Raw genomic sequence first — 15,458 nt, forward strand, 5'->3', positions numbered from 1 at the left:
AAACTTGTTACATACATCAGACAGAACCTAAAGTGGTGCCTTTTGGTACTTACAGGTCTTTGTGATATATTATTTTCTGGGTTTCCATGGAAACGTTTTGGACTACATAATGGAGGGATAGGCTTCGTTTCCGGAGCAGAACTCAAAAACTTCTAAATATCATTTTTCAAAACTGGGTAGATATACCAGTCAGAACCTAAAATGGTGCCTTTTGCTATATACAGGTTTTTGTGATTTCTTAGGTTTCCATGAAAATGATTCAGATTTTGTCTCAAAAGTGAGAGGGGTGTTTCGTTTCTGGAGCTCATCTCTAAAAGTTCCTAATATCTGTCAGCAAAAGTTGGTGGATATATGTGGCAAACCCAACATGGTGCCTTTTCGTATTTACAGGTATTTGTGATTTATAACTTTTTTGTGTTTGCATGGAAACGTTTCAGACTTAGTCTCAAAATGGAGGAATGGGCTTTGTTTCCAGAGCACAACTCAAAAACTTCTAAATATCTTTCTGCAAAACTTGGCAGATATGTAGGGGAGACCCTAAAATGGTGCCTTTTGCTGTTTACAGATTTTTGTGATTTAGCATTTTCCCATTTTCCATGGAAACGATTCTGACTTAGTCTCAAAATGGAGGGACGGGTTTCATTTCCGGAGCTGGACTAGAAAACTATTTATTATCTTACAGCAAAACTTTGCAGATGTTTGTGGTGCCTTTTTCTATTTACAACGTTTTTGCATTTTTATTTTTCCCGGTTACCCTTGGGACAATTCTGACTTAGTCTCAAAATAGAGGGATAGGCTTCGTTTCCAGAGCACAACTGGAAAACCATTTCATATCTTTTAACAGATCTTGGCAGATATATGAGACAAATCTTGAAGTGGTGCCTTTTGCTGTTTACAGATATATAGCATTTATGTTTTTCATGACTTCCATGGAAATGCTTCAAACTTAATCTAAGAAAACATCAAGTAACTGTCAGGTGATTTGACCTTTCAAATATGTGGGGGCCAGGGGAATATGCCATCTTCTGATGACTCTTGTAATGTGAACCACAACAAATAAGATATACACAGCCACCATGCCTCTTGTAGACTCCACTGTCCTGGCTTATGTCCTGAAACTACTCAACCAGAGATACAACTACAACATACAGTTGATCTTGCTGTCTGTAGATGAGGGGATCACTGGGTACAGAGATGATTCATTGGAGGTAAGTGTACCTGACCCTGTGTGTCTGTAGATGAGGGGATCACGGGGTACAGAGATGATTCATTGGAGGTAAGTGTACCTGACCCTGTGTGTCTGTAGATGAGGGGATCACGGGGTACAGAGATGATTCACTGGAGGTAAGTGTACCTGACCCTGTGTGTCTGTAGATGAGGGGATCACGGGGTACAGAGATGATTCACTGGAGGTAAGTGTACCTGACCCTGTGTGTCTGTAGATGAGGGGATCACGGGGTACAGAGATGATTCACTGGAGGTAAGTGTACCTGACCCTGTGTGTCTGTAGATGAGGAGATCACAGGGTACAGAGATGACTTGTTGGAGGTAGGTGTACCTAGCCTTGTGTGTCTGTAAATGAGGAGATCACAGGGTACAGAGATGACTCACTAGAAGTAGATGTACCTGACCTTGTGTGTCTGTAGATGAGGTCACAGAGTACAGAGATGACTCACTGGAGGTAGATGTACCTGACCTTGTGTGTCTGTAGATGAGGAGATCACAGGGTACAGAGATGACTCTTTGGAGGTAGGTGTACCTGACCTTGTGTGTCTGTAAATGAGGAGATCACAGGGTACAGAGATGACTCTTTGGAGGTAGATGTACCTGACCTTGTGTGTCTGTAGATGAGGGGATCTCAGGGTACAGAGGTGACTCTTTGAGGTAGATGTACTTGACCTTGTGTGTGTGTAGATGAGGTCACAGGGTACAGAGGTGACTCTTTGGAGGTAGGTGTACCTGACCTTGTGTGTCTGTAGATGAGGAGATCACAGGGTACAGAGATGACTCACTGGAAGTAGATGTACCTAGTCCTGTGTGTCTGTAGATGAGGAGATCACAGGGTACAGAGATGACTCACTGGAAGTAGATGTACCTGACCTTGTGTGTCTGTAGATGAGGTCACAGAGTACAGAGATGACTCTTTGGAGGTAGGTGTACCTGACCTTGTGTGTCTGTAGATGAGGAGATCACAGGGTACAGAGATGACTCTTTGGAGGTAGGTGTACCTGACCTTGTGTGTCTGTAGATGAGGAGATCACAGGGTACAGAGATGACTCACTGGAAGTAGATGTACCTAGTCCTGTGTGTCTGTAGATGAGGTCACAGAGTACAGAGATGACTCTTTGGAGGTAGATGTACCTGACCTTGTGTGTCTGTAGATGAGGGGATCTCAGGGTACAGAGGTGACTCTTTGGAGGTAGATGTACTTGACCTTGTGTGTGTGTAGATGAGGTCACAGGGTACAGAGATGACTCACTGGAGGTAGATGTACCTGACCTTGTGTGTGTAGATGAGGGGATCACAGGGTACAGAGATGACTCACTGGAGGTAGATGTACCTGACCTTGTATGTCTGTAGATGACGGGATCACAGGGTACAGAGATGACTCTTTGGAGGTAGGTGCACCTGGTCCCATGTCTCTGTAGATCACTGATATTTCTAGCTATATATAAAAGCCTATGGAGGTGAACATTATTGAAATGATTGAACCACTCAATTTGCAACTGATCTTATGTTTGTAGACGGTGAAGAGGAACCAACAGCAGTACGACCTGCCACTAAAGATTGTCTCCTATGAGGTCAGTTTCATACAAGCTTCCTGTCTTGTCCTGTGTATATCACTTACCATGGTAAACTGAAACCATGGTGAATGTGGAACAGAATGAAATTGTTTATTGTTTGGAAACAAATGTACACAATTTCAGCGAAATGAATGACGAATGGTTGTGGTGGTGGGTTTGTCTGTATCAGATGAAGATGTACAACCCAGGGGAGATAACTGTAGGGAGCAACAGTGTCTAGTGTGTGTGTTGATATCTTGGCCCATTTTTACTGCTATGGTTCTGTGTTCAATGCTCCATCTGCAGTATGGGTATCTCCTTTCCAGGAACTATATGGATGGACGATGGATGCAATTGTCAAGCAGATTGGCCTCAAGAATAATTGTGAGAAAGTATTTTTAATGTTGCATATATTTTATGATGTAGAATATCGATTTGGAATCCTCTTTCGCTCATAAGATAAATTTCCCTTTTTTTTAAACATGAAATAAAAGACAAATAGATTCAGTGTGGTCACTTTGGTAAGATGTCATCTCTGATTGATGTTTTATTGTTACCATGGAAACAGGTACATTCTGTGGAGTGTTTCGACGCCAGGCTTTGGACAGAGGTGCCATGATACTCAAGGTGGACAAGATTGTGACAGGTGAGACGTCATGATACTTAAAGTGGCCAGAATTCCACTGACATCTGTAGAGGCTGTGCTGGCGATATGCTCATGTTGTCGAGACTTAGCAGATGACGTATGTCAATATCTTTATTTCAGGCCACAATGCTGATGATATAGCAGAAACGGTGATCATGAACGGTGAGTGTTTGTTCCCGGTCATACTTTACTAAGCTGGTAAACAGTAAAACAGTGTTTCTATGTGTATGTCCTCCTCCATTCTCACAGTCTATATTCCTGTTCAAGGTCACATGCAACTCAAACCACAACTTTGCAGATTCTGATACCTTTCGGTATGGACTTTCAGAAACAAATTATCAAAATAAGCTTCAGCTAATAAAGTTGAAAAGTAATGTGATGTAAAAGACCCTTTGAAATTTCAGTTCAGATGGTTCCCATAAGGGGTGGGGGGGTGGGGGGTGGGGTCATGTGACCGGCCATGCTTCTCACTCTCCCTTTATCGCCCGACGAGGACAGCTGGAGTTACCTGGATTTGCCTGGAGTGTGTTGATATAGCACGTATTTCGTCAACTGAGACTGTCAGCGGTTGACCCGCTTTTAGTTTCGCCAGTGTGTAAGCCCTTATGTTCTTCCACTATTTGCTGTGAACTTTACAGAAATGTATCTGTTTCAGAATTTGTTGTATAAATTCATTCTTTTCACAGGCGTGCGAGGGACAGGCAACATCGACTTTCATTAGTCATGTCCAATCGGATGATTTAGCTTCGGTAACCATTTTTGATTTACTGCTGAGTTTCATTCCAGTTACCAGTCAGGCATGTCCCCAGGGTTATGCCTTGGGTCCAGCCAGTTGTCCCCTAGACCACAGAGGAGAACTTCATCGGGAATGGGGTCGTTGCAGCCTAAGAAGCCTAGATCACCATCGTTGTCGAAGACGAAGTCGTCTGCAACAAAAGTCATGGCAGAATCAACATTCTTTGATGAAGAAGTTCTGTGGGGACGAGTTCGTCCCCCTACAGGAACGACATATCTACAATCTTTGAGTATGTAGACAGTTTGCTCGTAGATCGGCCACGACTACATCGTCACTGTTCAGGATCGTCAGACAACATAGACTTTGTCTACGAGTCAGCTGTGACTGCACTCAACGCAGCCGTTCGACACAGATACCTACATGCAGCACGAGCCTGGTGGTCACGTTGAAGAACAACGCAGACAGCGCACTCAACTAGGTCTGCACTCACTCCAGAGGATGAAGAGGAGGCGTATGCGCGCACCTGCTCAGGAAGATCGTCCTTATCATCCACCAACATCAAGTGAGTGCACCCGCTTGGGTGAGTGCGCTCACAGGTCTACTCGTCAATGAAGAGGATCTTCATCAGTCTCCCTAGCTACAGTCCGGACAGAGAGATCCACCTACGTCGAGTGAGTGCACTCACAGGAGTGAGGATTCGGGCTTGCGTGGGTGCACTCGCACCAGTGAGGATTCCCGCTCACGTGAGTGCACTCACAGGTTCACTCGTCAATGCAGAAGATCTTCGTCCCTCTCCCCAGTTCATCGAAGATGCTGTCAACAATCATCAACCCCCTTACCTGTGGACTCTTATGGTAGGGATCGTCAACACGGAATGAATGTTTCACACTCATGGAGGGATAACGATAGACATTATCATCGAAGGAAACCCTATTTTCGGACTCTGAAGTTCATCAAGCCCCATGGTCCGTGCAGTATTTGATAGGAAGATTGAAGAGGTAGCAAGGACGGTTGCCCAATACTCCAGAGAAGTCATGATGATCAAGTCCATCGACACGTTGACAATGGTGCTCAAGCAGACAAGTCAGCGTTACACTAACAAGTCCAAGTTCTGCTGAGTCCAAAGAGAGGAGGTAAACATTGAAGATTAGGGTCTGAACAACTGGAGTCTTCTACCTTCAGCTGTTAGCATACAACAGTCTCAAGTGGTGGACGTCTCAATTGGGGAATTATCAACGACAAATATGTCACGAAGATTCTTCGAGACGACTACAAGATACCACTGCAAACTACACCTTCGATCACAAGAGATGACAGTATTATGTTCGGGGAAAGAATACCGACACATCTACCTTGAAGAAAGTCTGTCTACATCAGCTTCAAGCGGCGGAAGTTTTTTCGCGCACTTTACTCATCTAGACACATGCTCGCCAAACAGCAGGGTAATGGACAAGCCTGAGTGCTAGAAAGGTATCACCTATTGAACAAGATTTTACAATGATCAGTTGGCTGCTACACTGGTGACGTCACATCTACAACCTGATTGGTCCCAGAGAGACAACGCCCTGCTGGTGACATCTTGTCTTCAGTCTGATTGGTCCCTGAGAGAGAACGCCCTGCCGCTGACGTCATGTCTTCAATCTGATTGGTCCACGAGAGACAACGCCCTGTGCAGAATGTGATGTTATTGTCCCAGTGTCAGGAAGTTGTCTATGTTAAACTTTCACACTTGCAACGATGGAAAGATGTCGATTACACACTAGATTAGCAGTCTACAGTGTCATTTGATTCCTCAGACGGCATAGAGGTCTTTTAACAGCAGATGCAGCGTTGTCTATCAGGAGATCTGCAGCAATTAATGAGTTTCTGATTGGACAGGCAGCTAGCTATAAATAGACTCCCTTCACATGTCAACTCACTCATTATGAGCAGGGTTGATGATCTGAAGACGAAGAATGACACATTTTCATGGAATACAAGCTCATCATGAGAGAAGTCAATTCTGTCTACAGTTGGACTTCACAATCAGGCTACTAACTCAGCTCGGATGACTTGTGAATCTAAATTTCTTGGGATTGGATTCATCACTACATTGAAATATATCGCTGTCCCAGAGGTTCGGTGGGTCAAAGGTCAAGCCAATGTCAGAACAAGTTCTACTCTCTCCCTTACCACTACGACAGTGACGATATCTACTCGGTCTGCTCACGTCAGCTCAGGACATGACCAGACGAAGACGCCTACAGCTGTGTTTATGACAGCGATTCCTGTGTCACGGTTTCAAGTCTTGAAGGTTTACGATGCTGGACATCTGAGATAATACCCGTTTGGGTGGACTCCCCATTTGAAGGCCTGCGCAGAAACTTATAAGTTACAGCTGGCATTCAACAACATTCTCTTTGTAGACACGTCTCTCGAAGGATGGGGTGCCCATCTAAACAACGAGGTTGCAGCAGGAACCTGAAAGAAGGAAGGTTGCTCTTCTCATCAACCAGTTGGAGATGAAAGTGGTGATGCATGTTATCCATCACTGGTCGACCACACTGAGAGACAAGCTACTGATGATCCACACAGACAACTCACCAATGGCTTTCTACATAAACAAGCGAGGGTCAATGAGATCTCCATCTCTACTACACCTGATGTTTCAACTCCTCGACATGGACGACAGTCTGATTCTCCAAATAAAAGCATGTCACGTACCAAGAGTCTGCAACATCATGGCAGACGCCTTATCTCGTCCTCTTTGTCTCATCACCAACAGAGTGGATGCTGCACCGAGAGACGTTTCAACTAATCAGCCAGACATCAACCTTTGTATCACTGGTACCAGATCCGTTAGTCCGGGTAACAGACGCTGTCAGCATCCCATGGGAAGGACTAAATGTATTCGCGTTTACCCCTCCAGTGCTGCTACCAAAAGTCATCGAGAAAATAAAACAGACCAGGATGCTACAACTGACTTTGGTCGTGCCTTACTGGCCAATGAGACATTGGTTTCCAGCACTCATAGAGGAGTTAGGACAACCAACACTACAACTGCCAGATTGGGAAAAATTTTCTCATCCATCCCCACATGAAACAGGCACACAGCAACCCATCTGCATTCCGATTTAACGTTGGGAACGTATAAAATATCTGTTTAAAATACAGAGGTTACTCGACAAGCGCAGCGAAAGCAGTTACCTTAGCCTTACGGAAATTCCTTTGCACCCTTTATGATGACAAGTGGAAGTGGTTTGAAACATACACCAGAAAGAAAGGCTTCACAGCGATGAAGACAACATATACACAGATAGCAGAATATTTGTCACCTATGATATTCCAGAGGTCTGATAGACTCTACATTATCTACATACTTGGCAGCTCTCAGCTCAGTCATCACCATGGAAACGGGGACCAAGCTGACTTAAGTACCCAAGCTACTTGCCTTGCTATGCTCCTTCAAGTTGGAAGATCAACAATGTAGATTTAGAGCTCCAGCATGGGATCTGAACATCATACGCCAATGTCTCACAAGTGATGCGTACGAGTCGCTTGATCGGACCTCACTTGAACTGCTAACTCAGAAGATGCTGTTTTTACTTGCCTTGGCTACAGCTGCACTTATGCCAGAAATTCATGCTCTAGACTTCAACTGCATGAGTTTTGAGGCAAGTCATCATCTGGGTCTGCGATGGGATTTTCTTGCGAGAAATCAGCTGCCAGGTCAACCGGATTGACAATTCCAAATACCGACACTATCTTCAATCCCTTGACCCCATGATACTCAAGATTTATCACTATGTCCAGTCAGAGCATTGAAGATATGCATCGCAAGTCAATCGCCTGTTTATCTGCTGAGACACTTACGGAGGTATCCTACAACACTATCTCAGTGTGGATCAGAGCTGTTATATTGAGAGCCAATAAAGCAGCAGGATTGGAACCTCCGCGAGCCTCCGACCCACATGAAGTCAGAGCCTTGGCCTCTACACTAGCGCTACATGGGAATTGCTCGCTATCAACTATAATGTAGGGCTGCTTTTAGAAGTCAAACACAGTGTTTGCCAACCACTACCTACGAGACATAGCCACTTAGGACGTCTCTGGCATTCATCAATTTGGGCCTCTTGTCATTGCTCAGCACCTAACAGTTCTACGAAGGCGCTGAGTTCACTCACCTGTTTTATCACGTGACTTGTTAAAGCCAGACGCTCTGCGGAGTATAAAGGTGGAAAGTCCATGCACTTGACTTAAACAGACTAGCATGAGTGATTATGACCCTGTACTGGTAATGAAGATACTTATACATGAAGAAGGGTCGTAACTAGTCTTGATTACCGAATCTCGACAATTAGTTGTATCAGAAACTAGCAGGATGCTAGTTATAGTCTGGTTCATAATTATTGAGAATTTTTCTTCTTACTTTGAGCTATCCTATCACCTCAACTGATTCACTGATACTTAAAACTAAGTAATGGTATAAGGGAGGTAACTCATCTTTGCCTACTGAGTATAGTACAATTAGAGTTACCTCCCCTGAATTTGTAGCAGACGTCATTTTCCTCAGCACTGTCAACAATGTCTGCTGAAGATAAAAGAAGGTTGATTTTTGAGTTGTGTAATCAAGGAATTGATGATGTAAATACATTGGCAGAGAGAACAGGAACTCCTCTTTCTACTGTGTATAGGATTAGGAAGAATTTTAAAGAGGGAAAGGATTTGGGGCACCAGAAAGGAGCAGGGAGACCCAGAAAATTGGACTTCTCAGATCGCGTCCAGCTGGGAATTTTAGCGTCTAAAAAGCAAAGGGCAAGCATCTCCAACATCAGGTATGAAATGATAGAAAGGGGATCAACAGTTGTATCAAAATCTACAGTTAGAAGAAATTTGATTGATCTTGGATGGGAGAAAAAGACTGGAATTCCTTCTCCTCTCATGAAACAAGAACATAAAGACAGGCGTGTTGAGTGGTGTTTGGCTCATGAAAACTTTGACAGGGAAAATGTGATTTTTACTGATGAAAGCTCAATATGGGTATATCCCAATAATGTGAAAATATGGACAAAGTCTGCGTCAGCACCGTTGTATCGACGACCTAAATACAGCCCAAAGTTTCATGTATGGGGAGGGATATCCTTATTAGGAACGACCCCGCTGTGTGTGTTTGAGGGAAATCTGACAAGTCAACGCTACACTAACATATTAGATAATTTTCTCCTTCCAAGTGCACATGTGTTTTATGGAAATGACTGGATTTTGCAGCAAGATAATGATCCTAAACACACCGCAAAACATGCCAAGCAGTGGTTTCAGGAGAAAAATGTGACTGTATTACCATTTCCTGCATATAGTCCTGACTTAAATCTCATTGAGAACATTTGGGGGGTGATGAAGGAATGTGTGAATCAAAAGGGGTTGACAAAAATTGAAGACATGAAGAGAGAAGTGGTCCGATACTGGGACAGCATAACTCACGAGACACTAACCTCTCTGATAGGAAGTATGCCTACCCGTCTTAGACTGTGCCGTGAAGCTCAAGGAGACTTGATAAAATATTAAATTGTTACCTACACAACATGAAAAGGTCAGTTCACTTTCACAATACATTCAGTTTTATCTGATTTGTTCTCGTTTAATAATATGAAATGCTTTAGCTATTCTCAATAATTTTGAACCATACTGTACTTTCGATGTCACACATTCCAGTCAGCGAAACCTTCGGCTGAAGTTAAGTTCGACTGGATGTGATCCCCCCAGAATCTACAATGAATATTAGAAGAGCAGGACCATATTATTGCCATTACAAGTTCCTGTTTGGGGGGGAAAAATTATTGGACGTAATTTTGACAGCTAGCAGAATCCAGTGTGGCCTGACCCATCGCCGTTTCCGTCGGATTCTGTAAGCAGTTAGCATGAGTCAGGATAAGGAAAAGTATGTAATTTTCTGAATAAAATTGATATTTTATACTTATCCAGACTCCTGACAAAAGCCCTCCCAGCCGCCCCGCACAGACACGCTGAATTCCTGTATTCGCATGTCGGGCGATATACAAGGAGAGAGTAACGAGGATGGCCGGTCAGATGACCTAGGGGTGGGAAAAGGGAGGCTACACATGGGTGAGTATATTTTACGTCCGCTTCTTTTTGGAAGGGAACTTACTTCAAGGGATTTCAGGTGTTCCACTACCTTAGCCAGGGATGAGGAGATAAGCAATTAGCAAATCAGGATAAGTATAAAATATCAATTTTATTCAGAAAATTACATTAAATATACACTGGTCCCATACATGCAAATTTACAAAGTTTCCAGGAATGTGTGACTTTAGAAATAATAATTGCATTGCTAGAAATTGCTGGAAACTGAAATGTTTTAATACATGTCGATGGAAACATAGAAAGATATGTTGATTGTGACAAGCTCTCTGTCACAGGCAAAACGCAATGTCTGCTTTATTGATACCAATGTGCCTGCCTGCCAGTCTGCTATTGACAATATGCAACACACAGCTTCAATCATTGACCACATGCAATTTGAACTTAACACCTATCATGCTATACACCATAAACACAATACATTGATTTATGGCTCGTGCACCTGGGTACTGCCTCTGTCACTTTATGTAATTACACTGACACGCAGGTGTGATACTTGTACACATGAGATGACTTTATCATATCTGTGGGTTGCAAACAAACTGCATCCTCTTTCCCAGGAAAATCAGACGGAGTCTGGTGCAAACTCAGATTTCAAGTTCTGCTTTGTACTTGGACGAACGACAGTTTCCAGACACACAGTAGCTCATCATCTCAGTATTAGTTGACTGGATCGAACGGAAGTGAGCATGTATTTACAAAAACCAACATCTCTATGTACATTTTTTATGGAAAACAACTTATTCTGTTGATGTTTCGGTATGGTTCCTTATATGGTCATCACTCTTGCTTGACAACAGTATATGAATTCATACCGAATCGTCGCATCATATACAATAAAAGAAGTTGTTATCTATAAAAAACAAACAAACAGATCACTTCTATATACACACAATGAGCCTTTCTGCACATTGGCGAATGAACCTGCCAATGAAAAGTCTTTGTTACACTTGAGTGCACACTGACCCGCTCTGACCTGGTGGGGTCTCCTGGGTGCATTGTTTCGAGGTAAGAAAACCCAAGTACAAAATCTTGCACTTTGATCCTCCATTGTACGTTTATAATTTTGTTATGCTTGTTTCTTAAGTTGCATGTGACCTTTAATTCTGTTTCAGTTTTACGTGGAGACATTGCAAGGTTGCGCAGATGTACAGCAATTACAACTGTGAGTAGCTGTGTATAAATCACATTAGGAGACTGAGGCACATTGAAGCATCAGTGCAGTAACTCTACCACATAACATCTCGGTGGGATATATTGGTGTATAAGGAGTATTCGTGTGAGATATATTGGTGTATGAGTAGTGTTCCTGTGGGGTATATTGGTGTATGAGTAGTATTGTTGTGGGATATATTGGTGTATAAGGAGTATTCGTGTGAGATATATTGGTGTATGAGTAGTATTTTTGTGGGATATATTGGTGTATAAGGAGTATTTGTGTGAGATAAATTGGTGTATGAGTAGTGTTCCTGTGGGGTATATTGGTGTATGAGTAGTATTGTGGGATATATTGGTGTATAAGGAGTATTCGTGTGAGATATATTGGTGTATGAGTAGTGTTCCTGTGGGGTATATTGGTGTATGAGTAGTATTGTTGTGGGATATATTGGTGTATAAGGAGTATTAGTGTGAGATATATTGGTGTATGAGTAGTATTGTTGTGGGATATATTGGTGTATAAGGAGTATTTGTGTGAGATATATTGGTGTATGAGTAGTATTATTGTGGGATATATTGGTGTATAAGGAGTATTTGTGTGAGATATATTGGTGTATGAGTAGTATTGTTGTGGGATATATTGGTGTATAAGGAGTATTTGTGTGAGATATATTGGTGTATGAGTAGTGTTCCTGTGGGGTATATTGGTGTATGAGTAGTATTGTTGTGGGATATATTGGTGTATAAGGAGTATTCGTGTGAGATATATTGGTGTATGAGTAGTATAGTTGTGGGATATATTGGTGTATAAGGAGTATTTGTGTGAGGTATATTGGTGTATGAGTAGTATTGTTGTGGGATATATTGGTGTATGAGTAGTATTGTTGTGGGATATATTGGTGTATAAGGAGTATTCGTGTGAGATATATTGGTGTATGAGTAGTGTTCCTGTGGGGTATATTGGTGTATGAGTAGTATTGTTGTGGGATATATTGGTGTATAAGGAGTATTTGTGTGAGATATATTGGTGTATGAGTAGTATTGTTGTGGGATATATTGGTGTATAAGGAGTATTTGTGTGAGATATATTGGTGTATGAGTAGTGTTCCTGTGGGGTATATTGGTGTATGAGTAGTATTGTTGTGGGATATATTGGTGTATAAGGAGTATTCGTGTGAGATATATTGATGTATAAGGAGTATTCGTGTGAGATATATTGGTGTATGAGTAGTATTGTTGTGGGATATATTGGTGTATAAGGAGTATTTGTGTGAGATATATTGGTGTATGAGTAGTGTTCCTGTGGGGTATATTGGTGTATGAGTAGTATTGTTGTAGGATATATTGGTGTATAAGGAGTATTCGTGTGAGATATATTGGTGTATGAGTAGTGTTCCTGTGGGGTATATTGGTGTATGAGTAGTATTGTTGTGGGATATATTGGTGTATAAGGAGTATTCGTGTGAGATATATTGGTGTATGAGTAGTATTGTTGTGGGATATATTGGTGTATAAGGAGTATTCGTGTGAGATATATTGGTGTATGAGTAGTGTTCCTGTGGGGTATATTGGTGTATAAGGAGTATTCGTGTGAGATATATTGGTGTATGAGTAGTGTTCCTGTGGGGTATATTGGTGTATAAGGAGTATTCGTGTGAGATATATTGGTGTATGAGTAGTATTGTTGTGGGATATATTGGTGTATAAGGAGTATTCGTGTGAGATATATTGGTGTATGAGTAGTTTTCCTGTGGGGTATATTGGTGTATAAGGAGTATTCGTGTGAGATATATTGGTGTATGAGTAGTGATCCTGTGGGGTATATTGGTGTATAAGGAGTATTCGTGTGAGATATATTGGTGTATGAGTAGTGTTCCTGTGGGATATATTGGTGTATAAGGAGTATTCGTGTGAGATATATTGGTGTATGAGTAGTGTTCCTGTGGGATATATTGGTGCATGAGTAGTTTTGTTGTGGGATATATTGGTGTATAAGGAGTATTCGTGCGAGATATATTGGTGTATGAGTAGTGTTCCTGTGGGATATATTGGTGCATGAGTAGTATTGTTGTGGGATATATTGGTGTATAAGGAGTATTCGTGTGAGATATATTGGTGTATAAGGAGTATTGTTGTGGGATATATTGGTGTATAATGAGTATTAGTGTGAGATATATTGGTGTATGAGTAGTATTGTTGTGGGATATATTGGTGTATAAGGAGTATTGTTGTGGGATATATTGGTGTATAAGGAGTATTAGTGTGAGATATATTGGTGTATGAGTAGTATTGTTGTGAGATATATTGGTGTATGAGTAGTGTTCCTGTGGGGTATATTGGTGTATAAGGAGTCTTCGTGTGAGATATATTGGTGTATGAGTAGTGTTCCTGTGGGATATATTGGTGCATGAGTAGTATTGTTGTGGGATATATTGGTGTATAAGGAGTATTCGTGTGAGATATATTGGTGCATGAGTAGTGTTCCTGTGGGGTATATTGGTGTATAAGGAGTATTCGTGTGAGATATATTGGTGTATGAGTAGTGTTCCTGTGTGGTATATTGGTGTATGAGTAGTATTGTTGTGGGATATATTGGTGTATAAGGAGTATTTGTGTGAGATATATTGGTGTATGAGTAGTATTGTTGTGGGATATATTGGTGTATAAGGAGTATTCGTGTGAGATATATTGGTGTATAAGGAGTATTCGTGTGAGATATATTGGTGTATGAGTAGTATTGTTGTAGGATATATTGGTGTATAAGGAGTATTCGTGTGAGATATATTGGTGTATGAGTAGTATTGTTGTGGGATATATTGGTGTATAAGGAGTATTCGTGTGAGATATATTGGTGTATGAGTAGTGTTCCTGTGGGGTATATTGGTGTATAAGGAGTATTCGTGTGAGATATATTGGTGTATGAGTAGTATTGTTGTGGGATATATTGGTGTATAAGGAGTATTCGTGTGAGATATATTGGTGTATGAGTAGTGTTCCTGTGGGGTATATTGGTGTATAAGGAGTATTCGTGTGAGATATATTGGTGTATGAGTAGTGTTCCTGTGGGGTATATTGGTGTATGAGTAGTATTGTTGTCGGATATATTGGTGTATAAGGAGTATTCGTGTGAGATATATTGGTGTATGAGTAGTGTTCCTGTGGGGTATGTTGGTGTATGAGTAGTATTGTTGTCGGATATATTGGTGTATAAGGAGTATTTGTGTGAGATATATTGGTGTATGAGTAGTATTGTTGTGGGATATATTGGTGTATAAGGAGTATTTATGTGAGATATATTGGTGTATGAGTAGTGTTCCTGTGGGGGTATATTGGTGTATAAGGAGTATTCGTGTGAGATATATTGGTGTATGAGTAGTGTTCCTGTGGGGTATATTGGTGTATGAGTAGTATTGTTGTGGGATATATTGGTGTATAAGGAGTATTAGTGTGAGATATATTGGTGTATGAGTAGTATTGTTGTGGGATATATTGGTGTATAAGGAGTATTTGTGTGAGATATATTGGTGTATGAGTAGTATTATTGTGGGATATATTGGTGTATAAGGAGTATTTGTGTGAGATATATTGGTGTATGAGTAGTATTGTTGTGGGATATATTGGTGTATAAGGAGTATTTGTGTGAGATATATTGGTGTATGAGTAGTGTTCCTGTGGGGTATATTGGTGTATGAGTAGTATTGTTGTGGGATATATTGGTGTATAAGGAGTATTCGTGTGAGATATATTGGTGTATGAGTAGTATAGTTGTGGGATATATTGGTGTATAAGGAGTATTTGTGTGAGGTATATTGGTGTATGAGTAGTATTGTTGTGGGATATATTGGTGTATAAGGAGTATTCGTGTGAGATATATTGGTGTATGAGTAGTGTTCCTGTGGGGTATATTGGTGTATGAGTAGTATTGTTGTGGGATATATTGGTGTATAAGGAGTATTTGTGTGAGATATATTGGTGTATGAGTAGTATTGTTGTGGGA

The 15,458-nt window shown here is 41.4% G+C and overlaps 1 protein-coding gene across 2 annotated transcripts in view; it reads left to right on the forward strand.

The window, feature by feature from the left end:
- Positions 1-15,458, forward strand: part of LOC137286498 (cytoplasmic tRNA 2-thiolation protein 1-like) — a 61,962-nt gene that overhangs the window by 13,017 nt on the left and 33,487 nt on the right. For both annotated transcript variants that reach the window (XM_067818401.1, XM_067818402.1), the window contains exons 3-8: positions 1,090-1,208; positions 2,745-2,801; positions 3,110-3,167; positions 3,352-3,429; positions 3,550-3,591; positions 11,419-11,468. In XM_067818401.1, coding sequence (XP_067674502.1) covers positions 1,090-1,208; positions 2,745-2,801; positions 3,110-3,167; positions 3,352-3,429; positions 3,550-3,591; positions 11,419-11,468 — 404 coding nt within the window. The remainder of the gene's footprint in view (positions 1-1,089; positions 1,209-2,744; positions 2,802-3,109; positions 3,168-3,351; positions 3,430-3,549; positions 3,592-11,418; positions 11,469-15,458) is intronic.

This window comes from Haliotis asinina, chromosome 6 (assembly GCF_037392515.1).
Source record: "Haliotis asinina isolate JCU_RB_2024 chromosome 6, JCU_Hal_asi_v2, whole genome shotgun sequence".
In the NCBI taxonomy this organism is placed as follows: domain Eukaryota; kingdom Metazoa; phylum Mollusca; class Gastropoda; order Lepetellida; family Haliotidae; genus Haliotis; species Haliotis asinina.